General features: G+C 34.8%; 1 protein-coding gene across 3 annotated transcripts in view; it reads right to left on the reverse strand.

The window, feature by feature from the left end:
• Nucleotides 1–206: 206 nt before the first annotated feature.
• The window catches only part of TXNDC16 (thioredoxin domain containing 16), a 136,226-nt gene continuing 115,634 nt past the window's right edge, over nt 207–20,798 (reverse strand). For all 3 annotated transcript variants that reach the window (XM_007097565.3, XM_042989701.1, XM_015544486.2), the window contains one exon: nt 207–2,299. In XM_007097565.3, the coding sequence (XP_007097627.2) occupies nt 2,031–2,299 (269 nt within the window). In that variant the 3' untranslated portion in view covers nt 207–2,030. The remainder of the gene's footprint in view (nt 2,300–20,798) is intronic.

The following is a 20,798-nucleotide window of genomic DNA, read 5'->3' on the forward strand; positions in this document are numbered from 1 at the left end:
GGTTCCCATCTTCTTAAAATGTGGCTTAATTTTTTCTCTAACTCTGTGAATTACCCAATATTCCCATTTTGCTTAAGTTTCTGTTACCTGCAACCAAAGAAACCCAATTGATACAGGGTAATACAGGTCAATTGATAATACAGTATCCATTGATACAGGTCCAACAGAGGGCATGACAGAGGTCAAAGGAAGCTTTTGAACATATGTAGCCTGAAATCTAGATACTTTATTTGAAATTATTAAAAGAACATGTCAACAACTGTCAAATTGGGTATGGTACAATAATCGATTTTATGTTTCTGTGTGCTTATAGTTAATTAGCATTTTCTAATGGTTAGGCTAGTGTTATTTTATTGCTACAACTATAATTAGAGTTCATTCTCATATCTCCCATGTTAGAAATGAAAACAAATGAGAATGAACTGAAATAATATCCATTACATGCTACAGGAAAAATATCAAGAAGGAGGTGCTAACAGTAGCAAATGATCTATGTTACAATGAAATATAGCTATTTTTGCTTTTTAAGATTCTATTTATGAACCCAATTGTACTAGGCAAACTGTATGTGCAGAAAATTTCAAGAACCAGATACCCCAAGGAGGTATTAAAAGGGAGAAATATAGTGGAGTGCAAAGTACAATGTTCTCAACAAATGTCTCAAAAATATGCACCAAGCAAAAATGAGACAAACTGCTACAAACAGATCACCCTGACAAGTAAGTGCTTTTGGAATGAAAAATTAATTTTTTGGCTAATCTTTCCCTCTCATTATATAGATGAGGCTCTATGGCTTCTCCTCTCCATTATATAGATGAGGGAGACCAATTGGTTTTTCCAAAGCTTACAAAGGTACATTTCACACATGGCTTAGATCGGGGAGCCTTTTTGTGAAGAGGATAGCAGAATGTTTAAATTCTCTTCAACTTAGCAATATAACTTGTAGAATTAAGAGGTTTTAAGATTCTCTTATATACATTTTTATATATTATAAACATACAAGGCTTATAGATCATACATAACTATATATAATGTATATAATCGTGTGTGTGTGTGTGTGTGTGTGTGTGTGTGTGTGTGTACATCTCCTGAGTCCTTTTTAGTGTTATCTCATTACTGTTCAAAAATATAAAAAAGAATTTATAATAAAAGATATGGTTGTGTTCAGATATAATTGGGATAAGACCAACTAATATGTATTTATCTTTAATATCCAAGATTTTTTTCAAATATAACTAAGCAGAATAAGAACATTCTACCACAGGTTAGTTTCAAACAAGATTACTCAACCTTGGCGCTACTGATATTTGGGCAGGATAATTCTTTGTTGTGAGGGGCTGTCCAATGCATGATAGGGTATCTAGCAGCATCCGTGGCCTCTACCCACCCCTAGATGCTAGTAATACCCCTAGTCACAAGCAAAAATGTCTCCTGACATTGCAAAATGTCCCCTTGGGGCAAAACTCCTTGGTTTAAAAACACTGGTTTTAACATCATGTCTACAACAAAGCAAATACAACTTCCAGCTGTATGATAACACTCTGAAGTCAACTATGATTAACCTAGAGTTAAATTTTTATTCTAATTCAAAATATATCATGGCTAGACCCAAGTTAAATTAATTATACCAGTTTTTGTCTAGAGCTGAACATCCAATACAGTAGTCAGTCACTAGTCACATGGAAGGGAGATGTATAGTGAGGGTGAAATACGCACTGGATTTTGAAGACTTGACAGAAAAAAAGAATGTAAAAATATCGTAATTTTTATGTTAACTGAGCTAGTTTGGGTATACTTGGTGAAATATTAAAATTAATTTCATCTGCTTTTACTTTTTTTAAAGGTGCTACTATAAAATTCTAAGTTACATATATGGCTCACATTATATTTCCATTGGACAACAATGGCCTAGAGACTGGAAGTGATTTAGTATTAATTTATAATAAATTCTTCAGTCTATCAAATAAGCTACAAAGACTTTGTAAAGCTCTCCACAGCCCTATGAAACCAGCTCATAACTCTTTTGAGCATCACAATTCTTTATTGTCATGCCTAAATGATTTGTCTCCTTCTTTAAACCAATTACTTCTATTCCAATGCTTTATTCTCAGTGTTTCAACTGGTTCTTTTCTGATTGTTGATTTATCTTCATGTTGTTTTTTATCATTCTTTTGCATGTTAGTTTCTTTTGTACACTCAGGCTCTTTCCTTGTGGGATGTTGAGATGCTGCGGCATCCATCATACTTAGAAAATCATAAGCAGGAAGAGGAGGTTTCCATTCCTGAGCAGGTAAAATTGCTGGAAGGAAGATACAACCAAAGGTTAATAATAACATCATCATACAGTTACACTATAAAATATTTTATTTTGAAAAATATATGTGTAAGAGTAAAGGCTTTATCAGTTTTTACTTATCTAAACAAAACTAGATTTTGTCATTGTCTAAGAAACTTGATACATCTGTCATTACTAGCCATTTTCATTTTTTATATTATATTTGCAAACTATTCTATTCTAAATAAAAGTTAGTATCAATAGAAAAAAATTAGGTCCAGAATCTCCCTGCTAGTTAACCTTTGTTGAGGTTAAAAAAACAAAAAAAGCAATGTGGTAATGAGATTACATACAGATACAAGTTAAAATGAAAAATCCTCCTGTTTCCCACCTTACCCAACTTTATCCCAAAAAACTGAAATTTTTTTTTAATTCCAGTATAAATAACATAGTGTTTTATTAGTTTCAGGTATACAATATAGTGATTCATCAATTCTACACATTACTCTCTGCTCATCTTGCTAAGTGTACTCTTAATCCCTTTACCTAGTTCACCCATCCCTCCACCCACCTTCCCTCTGGTAATCATCAGTTTGTTCTCTGTAATTAAGAGTCTGTTTTTTGGTTTGTCTCTTTTTTTCTTCAATTTGTTTCGTTTTTTGAATTCCACATATGAGTGAAACCATATGGTATTTGTTTTTCTGACTTATTTCATTTAGCATTATAACTTCTAGGTCCATCCATGCTGTTGCAAATGGCAAGACTTCATTATTTCTTTATGGCTGAGTAATATTCCATTGTATATATATATACACCACATCCTCATTATCCATTTATCTATCAATAAAAAGCTTGCTTCCATAGTTTGGCTGTTGTAAATAATGCTGCAATAAACATAAATGCTGCATATATCTTTTTGAATTAGCATTTTCATATTTCATGGGTAAATACCCTATAGTGGAATTACTGAATCATACGGTCTTCTATTTTTTTTAAATTTTTTGGAGACCCTCCATGCTGTTTTCCAAAGGGGATGCTCCAGTTTGTAATCCCCCAACAATGCATGAGGGTTCCTTATTCTCTGCATCTTCATCAATACTTGTTGTTTCTTGTGTTTTTTATTTTAGCCATCCTGACAGGTGTGAGGTGATATTTCATTATGGTTTTGATTTGCATTTCTCTGATGATTAGTGATGTTGAGCATCTTTCCATGGGTTTGTTGACCATCTGGATGTCTTCTTTGGAGAACTATCTGTTCATGTCTTCTGCCCATATTTTAATTGCATTATTTGGGTTTTTGGTGCTGAGTTGCATAAGTTCTTTATATTTTTTGGATATTAACCCTCTCTCAGACATGTCATTTGTGAATGTCTTCTCCCATTCAGTAGACTTTTAGTTTTGTTGATTGTTTCCTATGCTATGAAGAAGCTTTTTATTTTGGTGGGTCCCAATAGTTTATTTTTGCTTTTGTTTCCCTTGCCCTAGGAGACATTATTAGAAAAATGTTGCTATGGGCAATGTCAAAGAGGTTATTCCCTTTGCTCTCTTCTAGAATTTTTATGGTTTCAGGCATCACATTTAGGTCCTAATCCATTTCGAGTTTATTTTTGTGTGTGGTGTGAGAAAGTAGTCCAGTTTCATTCTTTTGCATGTAGCTGTCCAGTTCCCCAACACCATTGTTGAAGAGACTATCTTTTTCTCATTACATATTCTCACCTCCTTTGTCAAAGATTAATTGACCACATGATTGCAGGTTTATTTTTGGGCTATCTATTCTGTTTCATTGATCTGTGTGTCTATTTTTATGCCAGTACCATACTGTTGTGGTTACCACAGCTTTGTAGTACATCTTGAAATCTGGGATTGTGATACCTCCAATTTTATTCTTTCACGAGATTGCTTTAGCTGTTTCAGGGTCTTTTTTTCTGGTTCCATACACATTTTAGGGCTGTTCTAGTTCTGTGAAAAATGATATTGCTATTTGGTTTGGGATTACATTAAAATCTGAAGATTGCTTTGGGTAGTATGGACATTTTAACAATACTAATTCTTCTAACCCACAAGCATGGCACATCTTTCCATTTGTTTATGTTGTCTTTGTTTCATCAATGTTTTATAGTTTTCATAGTATAGTTCTTTTACCTCCTTGGTTAAGTTTACTTCTAGGTATTTTATTATTTTTGGTGAAATTTTAAACGGGATTGTTTTCTTACTATCTCTTTCTACTACTTCATTGTTACTGTACAGAAATGCAATGGATTTCAATATATTGACTTTGTATCTTGCAACCTTATGGAATTCATTGATCAGTTTTTTTAACGGAGTCTTTAGGGTTCTCTACATACAGGATCATGTCCTCTACAAATAGTGACAGATTTACTTCTTCCTTAGCAATATGGATGCCTTTTCTTTTTGTCTCATTGCTGTGGTTAGGACTTCTAGTACCATGCTGAATAAAAGAGGTGACAGTGGACATCCTTTCTTTTTCCTACTCTTAGAGGAAAAGCTCTCAATTTTTCACTGAGTTCAGTGATGTTAACTGTAGGTTTTTCATATACAGACTTTATTATGTTGAGGTATGTTCCCTGTAAACTTACTTTGTTGAGACTTTTTATCATGAATGCATGTTATGATTTGTGAAATTTTTTTTTTTTTTTTTTTTGCATCTACTGAAGTGATCATATGGTTTTTATCCTTGGTCTTGTTGATGTGATACATCACACTGATGATAATTTGTGGATATTGAACCATCCTTGCATCCCAGGAATAAATCCCACTTGATCATGGTGAATGATTTTCTTAATGTATTTTTGAATACTGTTTGCTAATATTTTGTTGAGGATTTTTGTATCTATCTTCATCAGAGCTTTGGCCTATAGTTCCTTTTTGTAGGCTCTTTATCTGATTTTGATATTGTGGTAATGCTGGCCTCCTAGAATGAATTTGAAAGCTTTCCTTACTCTTCTATTTTTTGGAATATTTTGAGAACAAGGTATTAACTTCCTTAAATGTTTGGTAGAATTCACCTGTGTAGCTGTCTGGTCCTGGATTTTTGTTTGTTGGGAGTCTTTGATTATTGACTCATTTTCATTGCTGATAATCAGTCTGTTCAATTTTTGTTTCTCCCTGATTCAGTTCTGGGAGGTTCTAGGTGTGTAGGAATTTGTCTATTTCTTCTAAGTTGTCCAATTTGATAGCATATGATTTTTTCATAATATTCTCTTATAATCCTTTGTATTTCTGTGGTGTCGATTGTTATTTTGCCTCTATCATTTCTGATTTTATGTGTTTGAGTCCTCTCACTTTTTTTTTCCTCCCATGATCTGGCTAAAGGTTTATCAATTTTGTTGATCTTTTCAAAGAACTAGCTCCTGGTTTCAGTGATTTTTTTTTTTTTTTTTTTTTTTTTTTTAGCTTTTCTGTACTTTATATGGGCTCTGATCTTTATTATTTCCTTCCTTCTACTGGTTTTGGGTTTTGTTTGTTCTTTTTCTAGTTTCTTTAGGTGAAAGATTAGAGATTTTTCTTGCTTCTTGAGGTGGGCCTGTATTGCTCTAAACTTCCCTTTTAGAACAACTTTTGCTGCATCCCAAAGATTCTGGACCATTATGTTTTCATTTTTGTTGTCTGTCTATATTTATTTCCATTCTCTCTGTATTTATTTCCTTTTTGATTTCTTGGTTGGCCCATTCATTGTTTAATAGCATGTTACTTAACCTCCAGGTAGTTGTGTTCTTCCATATTTTTTCTTGTAACTGACTTCTAGTTTCATAGAGTTGTGGTCAGAATAGACACATAGTATTATGACTTCAGTCTTTTTTAATTTATTGAGACTTGTTGTGTGGCCTAATATGTGCTCTATTCTGGAGAATGTTTCATGTGCACTTGAAGAGAATGTGAATTCTGCTGTTTTAGGATAGAATGTTCTGAATATCTGTTAGATCCATCTGGTCCAATGTGTCATCCAAAGCCAATGTTTCCTTGTTGATTTTCTGTTTGGGTGATCTATCCATTGATGTGAGGTGTTAAAGTTCCCTACTATTATTGTATTACTCTCAATTACTTCCTTTATGTTTGTTATTAGCTGCTTTATGTATTTGGGTGCTCCCATGTTGATGTATAAATATTTATCATTGTTTATATCTTCTTGGATTGTTTTTTTAATGAATATATAGTGTCCTTTTTTTGGTCTGTTGTTATAATCTGTTTTAAAGTCTATTTTGTATTATATACCTATTGCTACCCTGGCTTTCTTTTCACTTCCATTTGCATGATAAATGCTTTTCTGTCAGTTCACTTTCAATCTCCATGTGTCTTTAGGTTTGAAATGAGTCTCTTATAGGTAGCATATAGATGGGTCTTGCTGTTTTTAATCCATTCCCTCATTCTGTCTTTTTGAATGTAGCATTTAGTCCATTTACATTCAAGGTAATTATTCATAGGTATGCATTTACTGCCATTTGATACTTGTTTTATGGTTGTTTTAGTAGTTCTTTGTTCCTTTATTCTCTTGCTTTATTCTCTCATGATTTACTGGGTTTCTTTAGTGATATACTTGGATTCCCTTCTCTCTCTGTCTCTGTCTCTCTTTTTTTGCATATCTGTTACTAGTTTTTGACTTGTTGTTACCATTAGGTATATATATGTAACATCTTATGCATATAGTAGTGTAGTCTATATTAAGTCTATATTAAGTTTGAACCCATCCTTTACTCGTCCCATGTTTTAAGTATATGATGTCATACTTTACATCCTTTTATTTTGTGAATCTCCTGATTTTTACATATAAACTTAATTTTACTGCTCTTGTGCTTCCTACTTTTCTTACTCCTGCTCATGGGCTTTCCTTTCCACCCAAAGAGTCCTGTTTAATATTTTTCATAGGGCTATTTTAATGGTCACGAATTCCTTTAACTTTTGTTTGTCTGGGAAACTCTCCTTCTATTCTAAAAATATTTTTTAACGTTTTTACTCATTTTTTGAGAGACAGAAAGAGACGGTGAGTGGAGGAGGGGCAGAGAGAGAGGGAGACAGAATCTGAAGTAGGCTCTAGGCTCTCAGCACAGAGCCCGAGGCGGGACTCGAACCCACAAACTGTGAGATCATGACTCAAGCTGAAGTCGGATGCTTAACTGACTGAGCCACCCAGGCACCCCCTCTCATTCTACTCTAAATGACAGCTTCACTAGATATTCTTGGCACCAGAGATTCTCCTTTCAGCACTTTGAATATATCATGCCACTCTCTTGCAGCCTGCAAGATTCCTGCTGAAAAATCTGACAGCCTTATGGGATTTCCCTTGTAGTAACTGTTTTCTTTTCTCTTGCTGCTTTTAAAATTCTCTACCAGTACTTTTTGCCATTTTAATTACGTGTCTTGGTGCAGACCTCCTTAGGTTGATTTTGTTGGGGGCTCTCTGTGCCTCCTGGATCTACATTTGTTTCTTTTCCCAGGTTTGGGAAGTTTTCAGCTGTTATTTCTTCACATAAATTTTCTGCCTGCTTTTCTCTCTCTTCTCTTTCTGAGATCCCTATAATGCAAATGTTATTACACTTGATGGTGTCACTGAGTTCCTTATGTCTATTTTCATTTTTCATTATTTTTTCTTTCAGCTTAACTGCTTTCCTCCAAGTTGCCAATCCATTCTTCTGCTTCTTCTAGTCTTCTGTTTATTCCATCTAGTGTATTTTTACTTTGCTATTGAGTTAATCTCTGATTGATTCTTTTTTGTTTTATAGATCTTTGTTAAAGGTCTCACTGAGGTCCTCCACTCTTTTCTCAAGTCTAGCAAGTATCTTTATGACCATTACTTTAAATTCTCTGTGAGGCATATGACTTATTTCCATTTTGTTTAGCTCTCTTGCTGTGATTTTTGTTCTGTTCTTTCATTTGGGACATATTCTTCTGTCTCATTTTTTCGAACTCTGTTTCATTGTGTTAGGAAAGTCAGGTATGTCTCCTGCTTTTGAAAATAGTGGCCTTGTGAAGAAGAGGTACTGTAGTGCCCTGGATTCCAGGGTCCCCTGTTCACCAGAACCTGGTGCTTCATGAATGTTGTTGTTGTGCCTATTGTAGTTGAGCCACTTTTGCTTCAGTGCAGTTGTCTGCAATGACTCTGCCTGCTGTGGACAGGGCAATCCTGTGTTGTTAGTGGGCCAGTCTGGGGCCACCTTGGGCTTCAGCTGAGCCAGAACAGGTATTTGCCAGAGATGCAGTAGCACAGGGCACTTTCCCTGTGTTGTCCCCTGAGGAGCTTCTGTTGGTGGGTGGGGCCTGCAGTCTGACCAACTGGTTTCCCCCAGCCCACTGCTGGGGCTGCATTTGGACTGGTGTTTGTGGTTATCTTCTTCTCTCTCCAAGACCAGCTGGACCACTTTGAAGTGGTGCTGGTCCCTGTCACAGCTGCTGGTACACTGCCATGCTTGTGGCAGCACTTTGGATAGGCTCCAGCCAAAGGCATATTGGAGGGGCATGTCCACTGGAGAATGCAAAGGAGGATTAGTAAGTTAGGTGGAGAGTGTTGGCACTGAGCTGTTTCCCCCAGGTGTCATGTATCTAGGCTGGGGGGCAGGCAGGGGAGGGAAGTGGTGCCTGCCAGCTCCTTTTGCTTCCTGGAGAAGTCTCCTAGAGATCCCTGCCACCCCCAGCACACACTGAGATTAGTAAATAAATCTCCTTCTGATATACCCCAAGTGTTTTTCAAACTGCTTCTTATATTCTGTATCTCTGTTTGGCTGTTTATTATGCTCTTTAAGGGTGGGGACTCCACCCTCCAAGTTCTCCCAGAGAACCCACTAAATTTTAACATTCTAAGTGTTAAGCCCTGCTGGTTGTAAGAACTTATAAAATTAGGCTTCTCTGGTTTTCAAAGCCAAAATGTGGGGGTTTGTCTTCCCCATGTGGGTTTCCCATGACTGTAGTGTTTTGTGTGAGGGTCTGTTTCTCTTTCCTCTGTGAGCCTGCAGGGTCTCTCTCTCCTGAGGATAGTCTTGTGGGTCTCTTTAGCTGCCCACCATGTCTCTGCCCTTTATACCTTCTTTGCCGCCCCTTGTCTACAATTAGCTGTGAAGAGTCTATTCTGACAGTTTTTGAGTCATTTTCTGGGTTTTTACATTGATGTGGGTGTTATCTAGTTGTATCCATGGGATGAGGTAAATTTAGGATCTTCTTGTCATTTTCCCAATAAGTTCCCCTGCAACTATTTCTTATGAATCATTACAGAAAAATTTTTTTGGAACAAACACATTTATTGTTTAGACAAGTATTCCTTTACATTTTAAAGCATTTCGTTTTTGAAAATTTTTTTTCTTAAATTTCAGTGTATTTGACACACACAGTTATATTACGTTCAGGTGTGTAACATATTGATTCAATAAATTTTTATGTTATGCTACACTCACCATAAGTGTAGTTACCATCTCTCACCACGTAATTCCATTAAAATAGCATTGACTATATTCCCTATGCTATACCTTTCCATCCCCATGACTTATTCATTACATAGCTGGAAGCCTGTATCTCCCACTTACCTTCACCTGTTTTTTCCCATCCCCCCTTTACCCTTCCTCTCAGGCAACCATCAGTTTGTTCTCTGTAGTTATACGTCTAGGCTTTTTCCTTGTTCATTAGTTTTGTTCTTCAGATTCCACATAGAAGTGGAAGCATATGGTATTTGTCTCTCTCTGACTTATTTCCCTTAGTGCAATACCCTTTAAGTCCATCCATGTTGGTGAGCATGTGGAAAAAAAAGAACCCGTGTGGAGTATTGGTGGGAATGTAAACTGGTTCAGCCAATGTGGAAAACATCGGAAAACATCTCAAAAAATTTAAATGGATGGCACAAGAACAGACACTCAGATCAATGGAACAGAATAGAGAACCTAGAAATGGACCCACAAATGTATGGCCAACTAATCTTTTACAAAGCAGGAAAGAATATCCAATGGAATAAAGACAGTGGTGCTGGGAAAACTGGACAGCAACATGCAAAAGAATGAACCTGGACAACTTTCTTAAACCATACACAAAAATAAACTCAAAATGGATGAAAGACCTCAATGTAAGACAGGAAGCCATCAAAATCCTTGAGGAGAAAGCAGGCAAAAACCTCTTTGATCTTGGCTGCAGCAACTTCTTACTCAATACGTCTCTAGAGGCAAGGGAAACAAAAGCAAAAATGAACTACTGGGACCTCATCAAAATAAAAAGCTTCTGCTTTTTATTAAAAGCGAAGGAAACAATCAGCAAAATTAAAAGGCAACCGACAGAATGGGAGAAGCTATTTGCAAATGACATTTCAGATAAAGGGTTAGTATCCAGAATCTATGAAGAACTTATCAAACTCAACACCCAAAAAACAATCCAGTGAAGAAACGGGCTAAAGACATGAACAGACACTTCTCCAAGGAAAATATCCAGATGGCCAACCAACACATGAAAAAATGCTCGACATCACTCATCATCAGGGAAATACAAATGAAAACCACAAGGAGATACCACCTTACACCTGTCAGAATGGCTAACATGAACAACTCAGGCAACAATAGATGTTGGTGAGGATGTGGAGAGAGGATCTCTTTTGTATTGTTGGTGGGAATGCAAGCTGGTGCAGCCACTCTGGAAAACAGTATGGAGGTTCCTCAAAAAACTAAAAATAGAACTACCCTACGACCCAGCAATTGCACTACTAGGCATTTATCCATGGGATACAGGTGTGCTGTTTCAAAGGGACACATGCACCCCCATGTTTATAGCAGCACTATCAACAATAGCCAAAGTATGGAAAGAGCCCAAATGTCCATCGATTGACAAATGGATAAAGAAAATGTGGTGTGTACACATATATACAGTGGAGTATTACTCGGCAATCAAAAAGAATGAAATCTTGCCATTTGCAACTATGTGGATGGAACTCGAGGGTATTATACTAAGTGAAATTAGTCAGAGAAAGACAAAAATCATATGGCTTCACTCATATGAGGACTTTAAGAGACAGAAACAGATGAACGTAAGGGAAGGGAAACAAAAATAATATAAAAACAGGGAGGGGGACACAACAGAAGAGACTCATAAATATGGAGAACAAACTGAGGGTTACTGGAGGGGTTGTGGGAGGGGGGATGGGCTAAATGGGTAAGGGGTATTAAGGAATCTACTCCTGAAATCATTGTTTCTCTATATGCTAATTTGGACATAAATTTTAAAAAATAAAATAAATAAAAAATAAAATAAATAAATAAAAATGGAAATACCATATGATCCAATAATTCCGGTACTAGTATTTACACTAATTTGAAAAGATACATGCACCCTGTGTTTATTGCAGCATTATTTACAATAGTGAAGATATGGATGCAACCCAAGTATCCATCTATAGATGTTTTTGAAGCTTTTGATTTAGTTTCCATACACTTTATGAAAACAAGTTCATTTTATAAAAATAACTATAGACAAGAATACTTAAAAATTGTGATAGAATCAATTGTACTATAAAGAGTGACTGGATAGTGTCTTAGATAGGTTTCATGGTAGTGAATTTGAACATTATTTTAAAACATTGGTCAGAAGAGAAAAACTGATTTAATCTGATAACATATAAGTAAATTCGCTAACTCTTCTCCATTTAGTAGACATACTTTACAATAAAAAAATTAGAGTGTAGTTGCCCATTTAAAATAATATTTTGAGAAATAAGGAAATGTGCAAGTAAGCCTTTAAAAAATAAATTCCAGTGAAAGAATCTCTATACTATTAACATGAAAAAAAAAGTTGATAAAATACAAACTTGAGCATGTCTCATAAATGAAATAAATACCTTTAAAAGCTTAGGAAATTCATATAAATTTAAATTTTCAGAGGCGGATTAAAAGCTCCAAGAAAAATTTGCATAAATACATATGCAGTTTATCTATACTTGATATATAATTTCCTCATTCAGACTCAATTATATGAAATCCTAGTACATGGTATATAGGCAGGTTATTAAATTTAGGCTACACCTGTAGTTGATATTTAAAATTACTGTTGTGAGGTTAGCAGATTCAAAAGTGACCAACATTTAAAATATTTTCTTCAATATAAGGAATAGGTAAGAGGTAAGAATGTTTGTTGTTTGCAAAATGCAGATAAAGTATGTTTATTAAAGACATTAAGTTATCCTTAAGGAAAGTCCAACTTGAAACATAACAAATACCTAGCATATTTATTTCTAGGTAAGGTAAACACTGCAGCCTAGTGGCCTGACATGATGGCAAAATGCCTGTAGGTAGGCATTTCAATTCTGTTTGCTAAGAAAACTGTACAAAGGTCCCAATGTTTTCAATTCCAAGTAAAACTGTACTCTCATCATGTATGAATAATAAATGCTTTATCAAATTAGTAATGATAATAGTTAACGTTTATTGAGCCTTTACTGTGTGCCCAACATTATTCTTTTAATCTTTACAATCCTGTGAAGTAAGTATAATTTTTATCCCAATTTTATAGATGAGAAAATCAAGACCTAAAAAGGCCAACGAACTTGAAGAAGGTTAAATGGAAATCTCAAATAAGAACAGCAAGTTGTCACAATTTTACAGACATTAAGATGTGCAACAAGCATAGTAAAGCAGACACACATGGCATTGCATTACAGATTCAGGCTTTTGTGGGAGTAGCTACAACACCCCAATCTCAGATCTGTCTCTCAAAGAGTGACGACAGCAGGTCCTGTTAGCACAGAAGACAAGACCCAATACACCAAAGTACTACTCAGTTTGCTTCTTTCCTGCTGCAGAGGCTGCACGAATAATTTAAGAATAGGAACACTGATATAAAGAAATAATGGAAATCAAAGAGTGACTTGGCAAAGGCATTAACAAAATTACAATGGAAGATACACCAGTCTCAGGAAACTAAAAAGAAAATAACTCTGGTTCTTTCCTCTTGGTAATTTTGAGTTGAGGAATCAGAGCCCTACTGACGTTCCTTGAATGAAAGGATCTCTATAAGAATAATGGTAATACTTCAGATTTTACACCTTACAAAGTATTTTTATGTACATTACTTTTACTTGATTTTTAAAATAATTATGTGACATACAGTAGGAACTATTAATCTCATTTTACAGTTGCAGAGGAGGAAACAAAGACTTCCCTAGAGCCACACCATTAGTAATCAAGGAGGTTGGATAATGAGCTCAGGTTTCTGTACCTTTGAACATCACCACCTTTTTTACTTATTTTTTTTAATTGAAGTACTGTTGACATACAAAATTAGTTTCAGGTTACAACAGAATGATTTGACATTTATATATATTATGAAATGATCACCATACATCTAGTTACCATCTGTCACCATAGAAAATTAGAATATTAACTACATTCCCTATGATGTACTTTTCATCCCCATGACTTATTTTATAACTGAAAGTCTGTACCTCTTAATGCGCTTTGTGTCTTTTGTCCATCCCTCCTCCAATCCCCTCCCCTCTGAAAACCAGTTCTGTGTCTGTTATGTTTTTTAGATTCTACATATAAGTGATATCACACAGTATTTGTGTTCCTCTCTCTTATTTCATTTAGCATCACTCTAGGTCCATTCACGTTGTCACAAATGGCAAGATTTCATTCTTTTTTATGGATGAGCAATATTCCATTGTGTATAAATATCACAACTTCTTTATCTATCTATGGACACTTGGGTTGCATCCATATCTTTGCTATTGTAAATAATGTAAATAATGCTGCAGTAAACATAGGGGTGCATGTATCTTTTCAAATTAGTGTTTGCAATTTCTTTGGGTAAATACTCAGAACTGAAATTACTAAATCACATGGTATTTTATTTTTAATCTCTTGAGGAATCTCTACACTGTTTTCCACAGTGGCTGTACCAATTTACATTCTCACCAACAGTGAACAAGGGTTTGCTTTTTTCCACATCCTTGCCAATGCTATTTTTTGTCTTTTTGATACTAGCCATTCTGACTAGTATGAGGTGAGATCTCATTGTGGTTTTGATTTGCATTTCCCTGATGATTAGTGACGTTGAACGTTTTTTCATGTGTCTGTTGGCCATTTGTATGTCTTATCTGGAAAAATTAGGCCCTCTGCCCATTTTAAATTGGATTATTTGTTTTCTTGGTGTTGAGATATATGTGTTCATTATGTATTTTAGATATTAACCCCTGATCAGATATATCATTTACAGTATCATTACAAATATCTTCTCTCATTCATTAGGTTCCCTTTTCATTTGTTGATAGTTTCTTTTGCTGTGCAAAAGCTTTTTAGGTTGATATTGTTACAACTGTTTATTTTACTTTTGTTTCCCTTGCCTGGAGAGACATCTAGAAAAATATTGCTAAGGCTGATGTCCAAGAGTTTACTGCCTATGCGTTTTTTTTTTTTTTAAGTTTATTTGTTTTTGAGAGAGAGACCATGTGCATGCACTAGCAGGAGAGGGGCAGAGAAGAGAGGGAGACACAGAATCCAAAACAGGCTCCAGGCTCTGAGCTGTCAGCACAGAGTCTGGTGTGGGGCTCAAACCCACAAACCATGAGATTATGACCTGAGCTGAAGTCAGACACTTAACTGAGCCACCTAGATGCCTCTGCCTATGCTTTCATTTAGGAGTTTTATACATTTAGGTCTTTAATCCATTTTGAGTTTATTTTTGTGTATGGTATAAGAAAGTGATCCAGTTTCATTCTCTGGTATGTAGCTATCTAGTTTTCCTAACACAATTTATTGAAGAAACTGTCTTTTTCCCATTGTATATTCTGGCCTCATTTGCTGTAGATTAATTCACCATATAAGAGTGGGTTTATTTTTGGGCTCTGTCTTCTGTTCCATTGATCCATGTGTCTGTTTTTGTACCAGTACCATTCTGTTTTAATATAGCTTTGTAATATTGTTTGAAACCTGACATTGTGATATCTCCAGCTTCGTTTTTCTTTCTCAAGATTGCTTTGGCTGTCTTTTGTGGTTCCATACAGATTTTAGGATTATTTGTTCTAGTTCTGTGAAAATACTATTGGTATTTTGATCCGGACTGCATTGAATCTGTAGATTGCTTTGGGTAGTATGGCCATATTAACAGTATTAATTCCTCCAGTCCATGAGCATGGTATATCTTTACATTTGTTGTCTTCAATTTCTTTCATCAGTGTCTTCAGAGTACAGGTCTTTTACCTCCTTGGCTAAATTTATCCCTACGTATTTTTTTTTTTTTTGGATGCAGATGTAAATGGATTGTTTGCTTAATTTCTCTTTCTGTTAGTTCATAATTAGTATTTAGAAACATAAAAGATTTCTGAATATTAACTTTGTATCCTCCAACTTTATTGAATTCATTTATCAGTTCTAATAGTTTTTTTTGGTAGAGTTTTTAGGGTTTTCTATATATGGTATCAGGTCATCTGTAAATAATGACAGTTTTACTTCCACTTATCAATTTGAATGTCTTTGATTTTTTTTTTTTCTTGTCTGATTGCTATAGCTAGGAAAGTGGTGAGAGTGGATGGGCATCTTTTCTTGTTCCTCATCTTAAAGGAAAAGCTTTCAACTTTTCATCATTGAGTATGATGTTAGCTGTGGTTTTGATGTATATGGCCTTTCTTATATTGAGGTACATACCCTCTGTACTCATTTTCTTGAGAGTTCGTTCATATGAACAGATGTTGAATTTTATCAAATGCTTTTTCTGCATCTATTGAGATGATTACATAATTTTTATCTTTCATTTTTCTAATGTGGCATAGCCTGTTGATTGATTTGCAGATACTGAACCATCCTTGCATCCCTGAAATAAATCCCATTTGACTATGCTGAATGATGCTTTCAATATATTTTAAATTCATTTTGCTAATATTTTGTTACAGATTTTTTCATCTATGTTCATCAGGGATGTTGGTCTGTAATTTTCTTTCTTTTTTTTTTTTTTTTCTTGTAGCATCTATGTCTGGTTTTGGTATTAGGGTAATGCTGGGCTTATAGAATAAATGTGGAAGAATTCTTTCCTCTTAGACTTTTGGGATACTTTGAAGGATAGATATTAATTCTTTATTTTTGGTAGAATTCACATGTGAAACCATCTGGTCTAGAACTTTTGTTTGTTGGAAGTTTTTTTATTACTGATTCAATGTTGGTGGAAGTAATTGGTCTATTTAAACTTCCTATTTTTTCCTGGTTTGGTCATGGAAGTTTGTAAATTTCTAGGAATTTATCCATTTCCTCTAGGTTGTCAAATTATTTAGCATATAATTTTTCATGGTAGTCCCTTATAATCCTTTGTATTTCTGTGGTGTTATAACTTCTCTTTCATCCTGAGGGTATTTGAGTCTTCTCTCTCTCTCTCTCTCTCTCTCTGTCTCTGTCTCTGTCTCTCTCTCTCTCTCTCTTGATGAGTCTGGCTAAAGGTCTATCAATTTTGTTTATCTTTCCAAAGAATCACACCTTAGTTTCATTGATCTTTTCTACTATTTTTTTAGTCTCTACTTCATTTATTTCCACTTTAGTCTTTATTATTTCCTTCCTTCCGTAACTTTGGGCTTTGTTCTTTTTCCAGTTCCTTTAGGTATAAGGGTGTATAAGTTTTCTTGTTCCTGAAGTAGGTCTATATTGCTATAGACTGCACTCTTATTTTTGCTGCCTCTCAAACATTTTGAACCCATGAGTTTCCATTTTCATTTGTCTCTAGTTTTTTTGTTTTTTGTTTTTTTGTTTGTTTTTAATTTGCTCTTTGATTTCTTTGTTGACCCACTGGTTGTTTGGTGATATGTTGTTTAACCACTATGTGTTTGTGGGGTTTTCTTCCAGCTTTTTTTCCTTCTATTTCTAGTTTCATACCATTGTGGTGGGAAAAATGCATGATATGATTTCATTCTTCTTAAGTTTATTGAGACTTGTTTTGTGGCCTAACCTGTCATCTTTCCTGGAGAATGTTCCATATGTACTTGAAATAAATGTGTATTCTGTTGTTTTGTATAAAATGTTCTGTATATATCTATTAAGTCCATCTAATGGACTATGTCATTCAAACTCACTGTTTCCTTATTGATTTTCAGTCTGGATGATCTTTCCATTGAAGTAACCAGAGTGTTAAAAGTCCCCTACTAGTATTGTATTACTGTCAATTTTTCCCTTTATGTCTGTTAATATTTGCTTTATATAATTAGGTGTTCCTATGTTGGGTGCGTAGATATTTACAACTGTTAATCTTCTTGTTGGGTTGATCCCTTTGTTATTGTTATGCCCTTCACTGTTCCTTGTTACAGTCTTTGTTTTAATGTCTATATTTCCTGATAGAAGTATTACCCCAGCTTCATTTTGTTTCCATTTGCATGAAATACCTTTTTTCAATCTTTCACTTTCAGTCTGCATCTGTAAGTCTGAAGTGAGTCTCTTGTAGGAAATATATAGATGGGCCTTACTTTTTTCATCTATTCAGTTACTCTGTGTCTTTTGATTGGAACATTTTTGCCTACTTAAATTTAAAGTAGTTATTGAGGGTTGCTTGGCTGGCTCAGTCAGTACAGCATGCAACACTTGATCTTGGGATTGTGTATTCAAGCCCCACAATGGGTGTGGAGATTACTTAGAAATAAAATCTTAAAAAAATAATTATTGATAGGTGTGTACTTATTGCCATTTTGTTAACATTTTTCTAGTTGTTTTTGTAGTTCCAATATGTTCCTTCATTCTCTTGTCCTCTTTCCTTGTGACTTGATAACTTTCTTTAATGTTAGGATTCCTTTCTCCTTATTTTTTGAGTATCTATTATAGCTTTTGGTTTGTGGTTGCCATGAGGTTCATATAAAACACACTCTGTATAAAGTAGTCCATTTTAAATGGATGGTCACTTTAGTTTGAAAACATCCTAAAAGCACTACATGTTTACTAGTTTCTCCCGCCCCAAAGTTTTATGTCTTTGGTGTCATATTACGCATCTTTTTCTTTTGTGTGTCCATTAACTAATAACTTTAGAGATGGTAGATTTGACTACTTTTGTCTTTTAATATTCACTCTAGTTATAAGTGACTGATCCACTATCTTTATGTCTGCTTTTAACAGTGAGATTTTTTTCCTTTCATAACTTCCTTCTAGTTATGGCCTTTTCTTTTCCATTTAAATAAGTCTCTTTAGCATTCCTTGTAAGGCTGGTTTACTGGTGATGAACACCTTTAATATTTGTTTGTCTGGCAAATTCTTTGTCTTTCCTTCAATTGTGAATGATAACCTTGCCAAGTAGAGTATTCTGGGTTGAAAGGTTTTCCCTTCAGCACTTTGACTATATTATGCTATTCCCTTCTGGCCTGCAGAGCTTCTGGTGAAAAAATCAGCTGAGAGTTACACACAAGGGAATACCCGTAAGACTAGTTGATTTTCTCTTGCTGCTCTTAAGATTCTCTCTTCATCCTTAATTATTGTCATTTTAATGGTTATGTCTTAGTGTGGACCTCTTTGGATTCACTTGGGGCTCTTTGTGCTTCCTAGATCTGCATGTCTATTTCTTTCCCCAGGTTAGGGAAGTTTTCAGCTATTATTTCTTCAAATGTTTCTGCCCCTTTCTCCCTCAAGCATCCCATGCCCCCCAGAATGCAAATGTCCATCTGCTTGTTGTCTCGGAGATCTATTAAACTATCATCATTTTAATTATTTTTTTCTTTTTGCTTTTCAGCTTGAATGATTTGCACTACCCTTCCATCCATTCTTTGCATTCTCTAATCTACTTTGATTCCCTCTAACATTTTTTTCCTTGCAATTGTATTCTTCATCTTTTTCATAGTTTTTTTTTTTTTTTAGATTCAAGTTTTTATTTACATTCTAGTTACTTAACATAGTGTAATATTAGTTTTAGAAATAAAATTTAGTGATTCATCACTTACATTTAACACCCAGTGCTCAACACAAGTGCCCTTAATATCCATTACTGTTTTAACCCATCCCCCCACCCACCTCTTCTCCGGCAACCCTCAATTTGTTCTCTATAGTTAAGAGTTTGTTTTATTGTTTGCCTCTCTTTTTGCTTCCCTATGTCCATCTGTTTCATTTCTTATATTCCACATCAGTGAAATTATATGGTATTTGTCCTTCTCTGACTTATTTCGCTTAGCATAATACACTCTAGCTCCATCCATACTGTTGCAAATGGCAAGATTTCATTTTTTTTGAATGAAAATCAAAATGATGATGACTAATGTTCCATTATATGTATGTATGTATGCATGTATGTATGTATATAAATACACACACACACACACATTTTCTTTATACATTCATCAGTTGATGGACATTTGAGCTCTTTCCCTAATGTGGCTATTGTTGACAATGCTGCTATAAACATCAAGATGCATATATCCCATCAAATCAATATTTTTATTTCGTCTGGATAAATATCTAGTAGTGTAACTGTCATATTGTAGGGTAGATCTATTTTTAACTTTTAGAGGAACCTTCATACTGTTATCCAGAGTGGCTGCACTAGTTTGCATTTCCAACAATGTTAAGAAGGTTCTCTTTTCTCCACATCCTCACCAACATCTGGTGTTTTGTGTATTGTTAATTTTAGCCATTCTGATAAGTGTGAACTGATACCTCATTGTAGTTTTGATTTGCATTTCCCTGATGATGAGTGATGTTGAGCATCTTTTCCTGTGTCTATTAGCCATCTGGATATCTTCTTTGGAAAAATGTCTATTCATGTCTTCAGGCCATATCTTAACTGGATTATTTGTTTTTTGGGTGTTCAGTTTGATAAATTATTTATAAATTTTGGAAACTAACACATTATCAGATATGTATGTTGCAAGTATTCTCTCCATTCTGTAGGCTACTTTTTAGTATTGCCCATTGTTTCTTTCCCTGTGCAGATTTTTATCTTGATGAAGTCCCAATAGTTCACTTTTATTTTTGTTTTCCTTGCCTCTGGAGATGTCTCTAGTAAGAAGTTGCTATGACTGATGTCACAAAGAGGCTGTGTTCTCCTCTAGGATTTTTGAGGGTTTCCTGTCTCATATTTAGGTCTTTCATCCATTTTGAATTTATTTTTGTGTAAGGTATAAAAAACTGGTACAGTTTCTTTTTTTTTGCATGTTGCTATCTAGTTTTCCCAACACCATTTGATGAAGAGGCTGTCTTTTTTCCAATGGATATTCCTTCCTGCTTTGTCAAATAGTTGACCATATCTTGTGAGTCCATTTCTGGGCATTTTATTCTATTCTATTGATCTATGTGTCTGTTTTTATGCCAGTACCATACTGTCTTGATCACTACATCTTTGTAACATAACTTAAAGTCTGGAATTGTGATGCCTTCAGGTTTGCTTTTCTTTTTTAAGATTGCTTTGGCTATTTTGCATCTTTTCTGGTTCCATACAAATTTTAGGATTGTTTGTTCTAGCTTTGTGAAAAATGCTAGGGATATTTTAGATCAGTTCTAGCAGGTTTTTGGTGGAATGTTTTGTTGGATTTTCCATACAGAGTATCATGTTGTCTGTGAAGAGTGAAAGTTTGACCTCCTCCTGGATGATTTGGATGTCTTTT

The sequence above is a fragment of the Panthera tigris genome, chromosome B3 (assembly GCF_018350195.1).
Source record: "Panthera tigris isolate Pti1 chromosome B3, P.tigris_Pti1_mat1.1, whole genome shotgun sequence".
Taxonomy (NCBI): domain Eukaryota; kingdom Metazoa; phylum Chordata; class Mammalia; order Carnivora; family Felidae; genus Panthera; species Panthera tigris.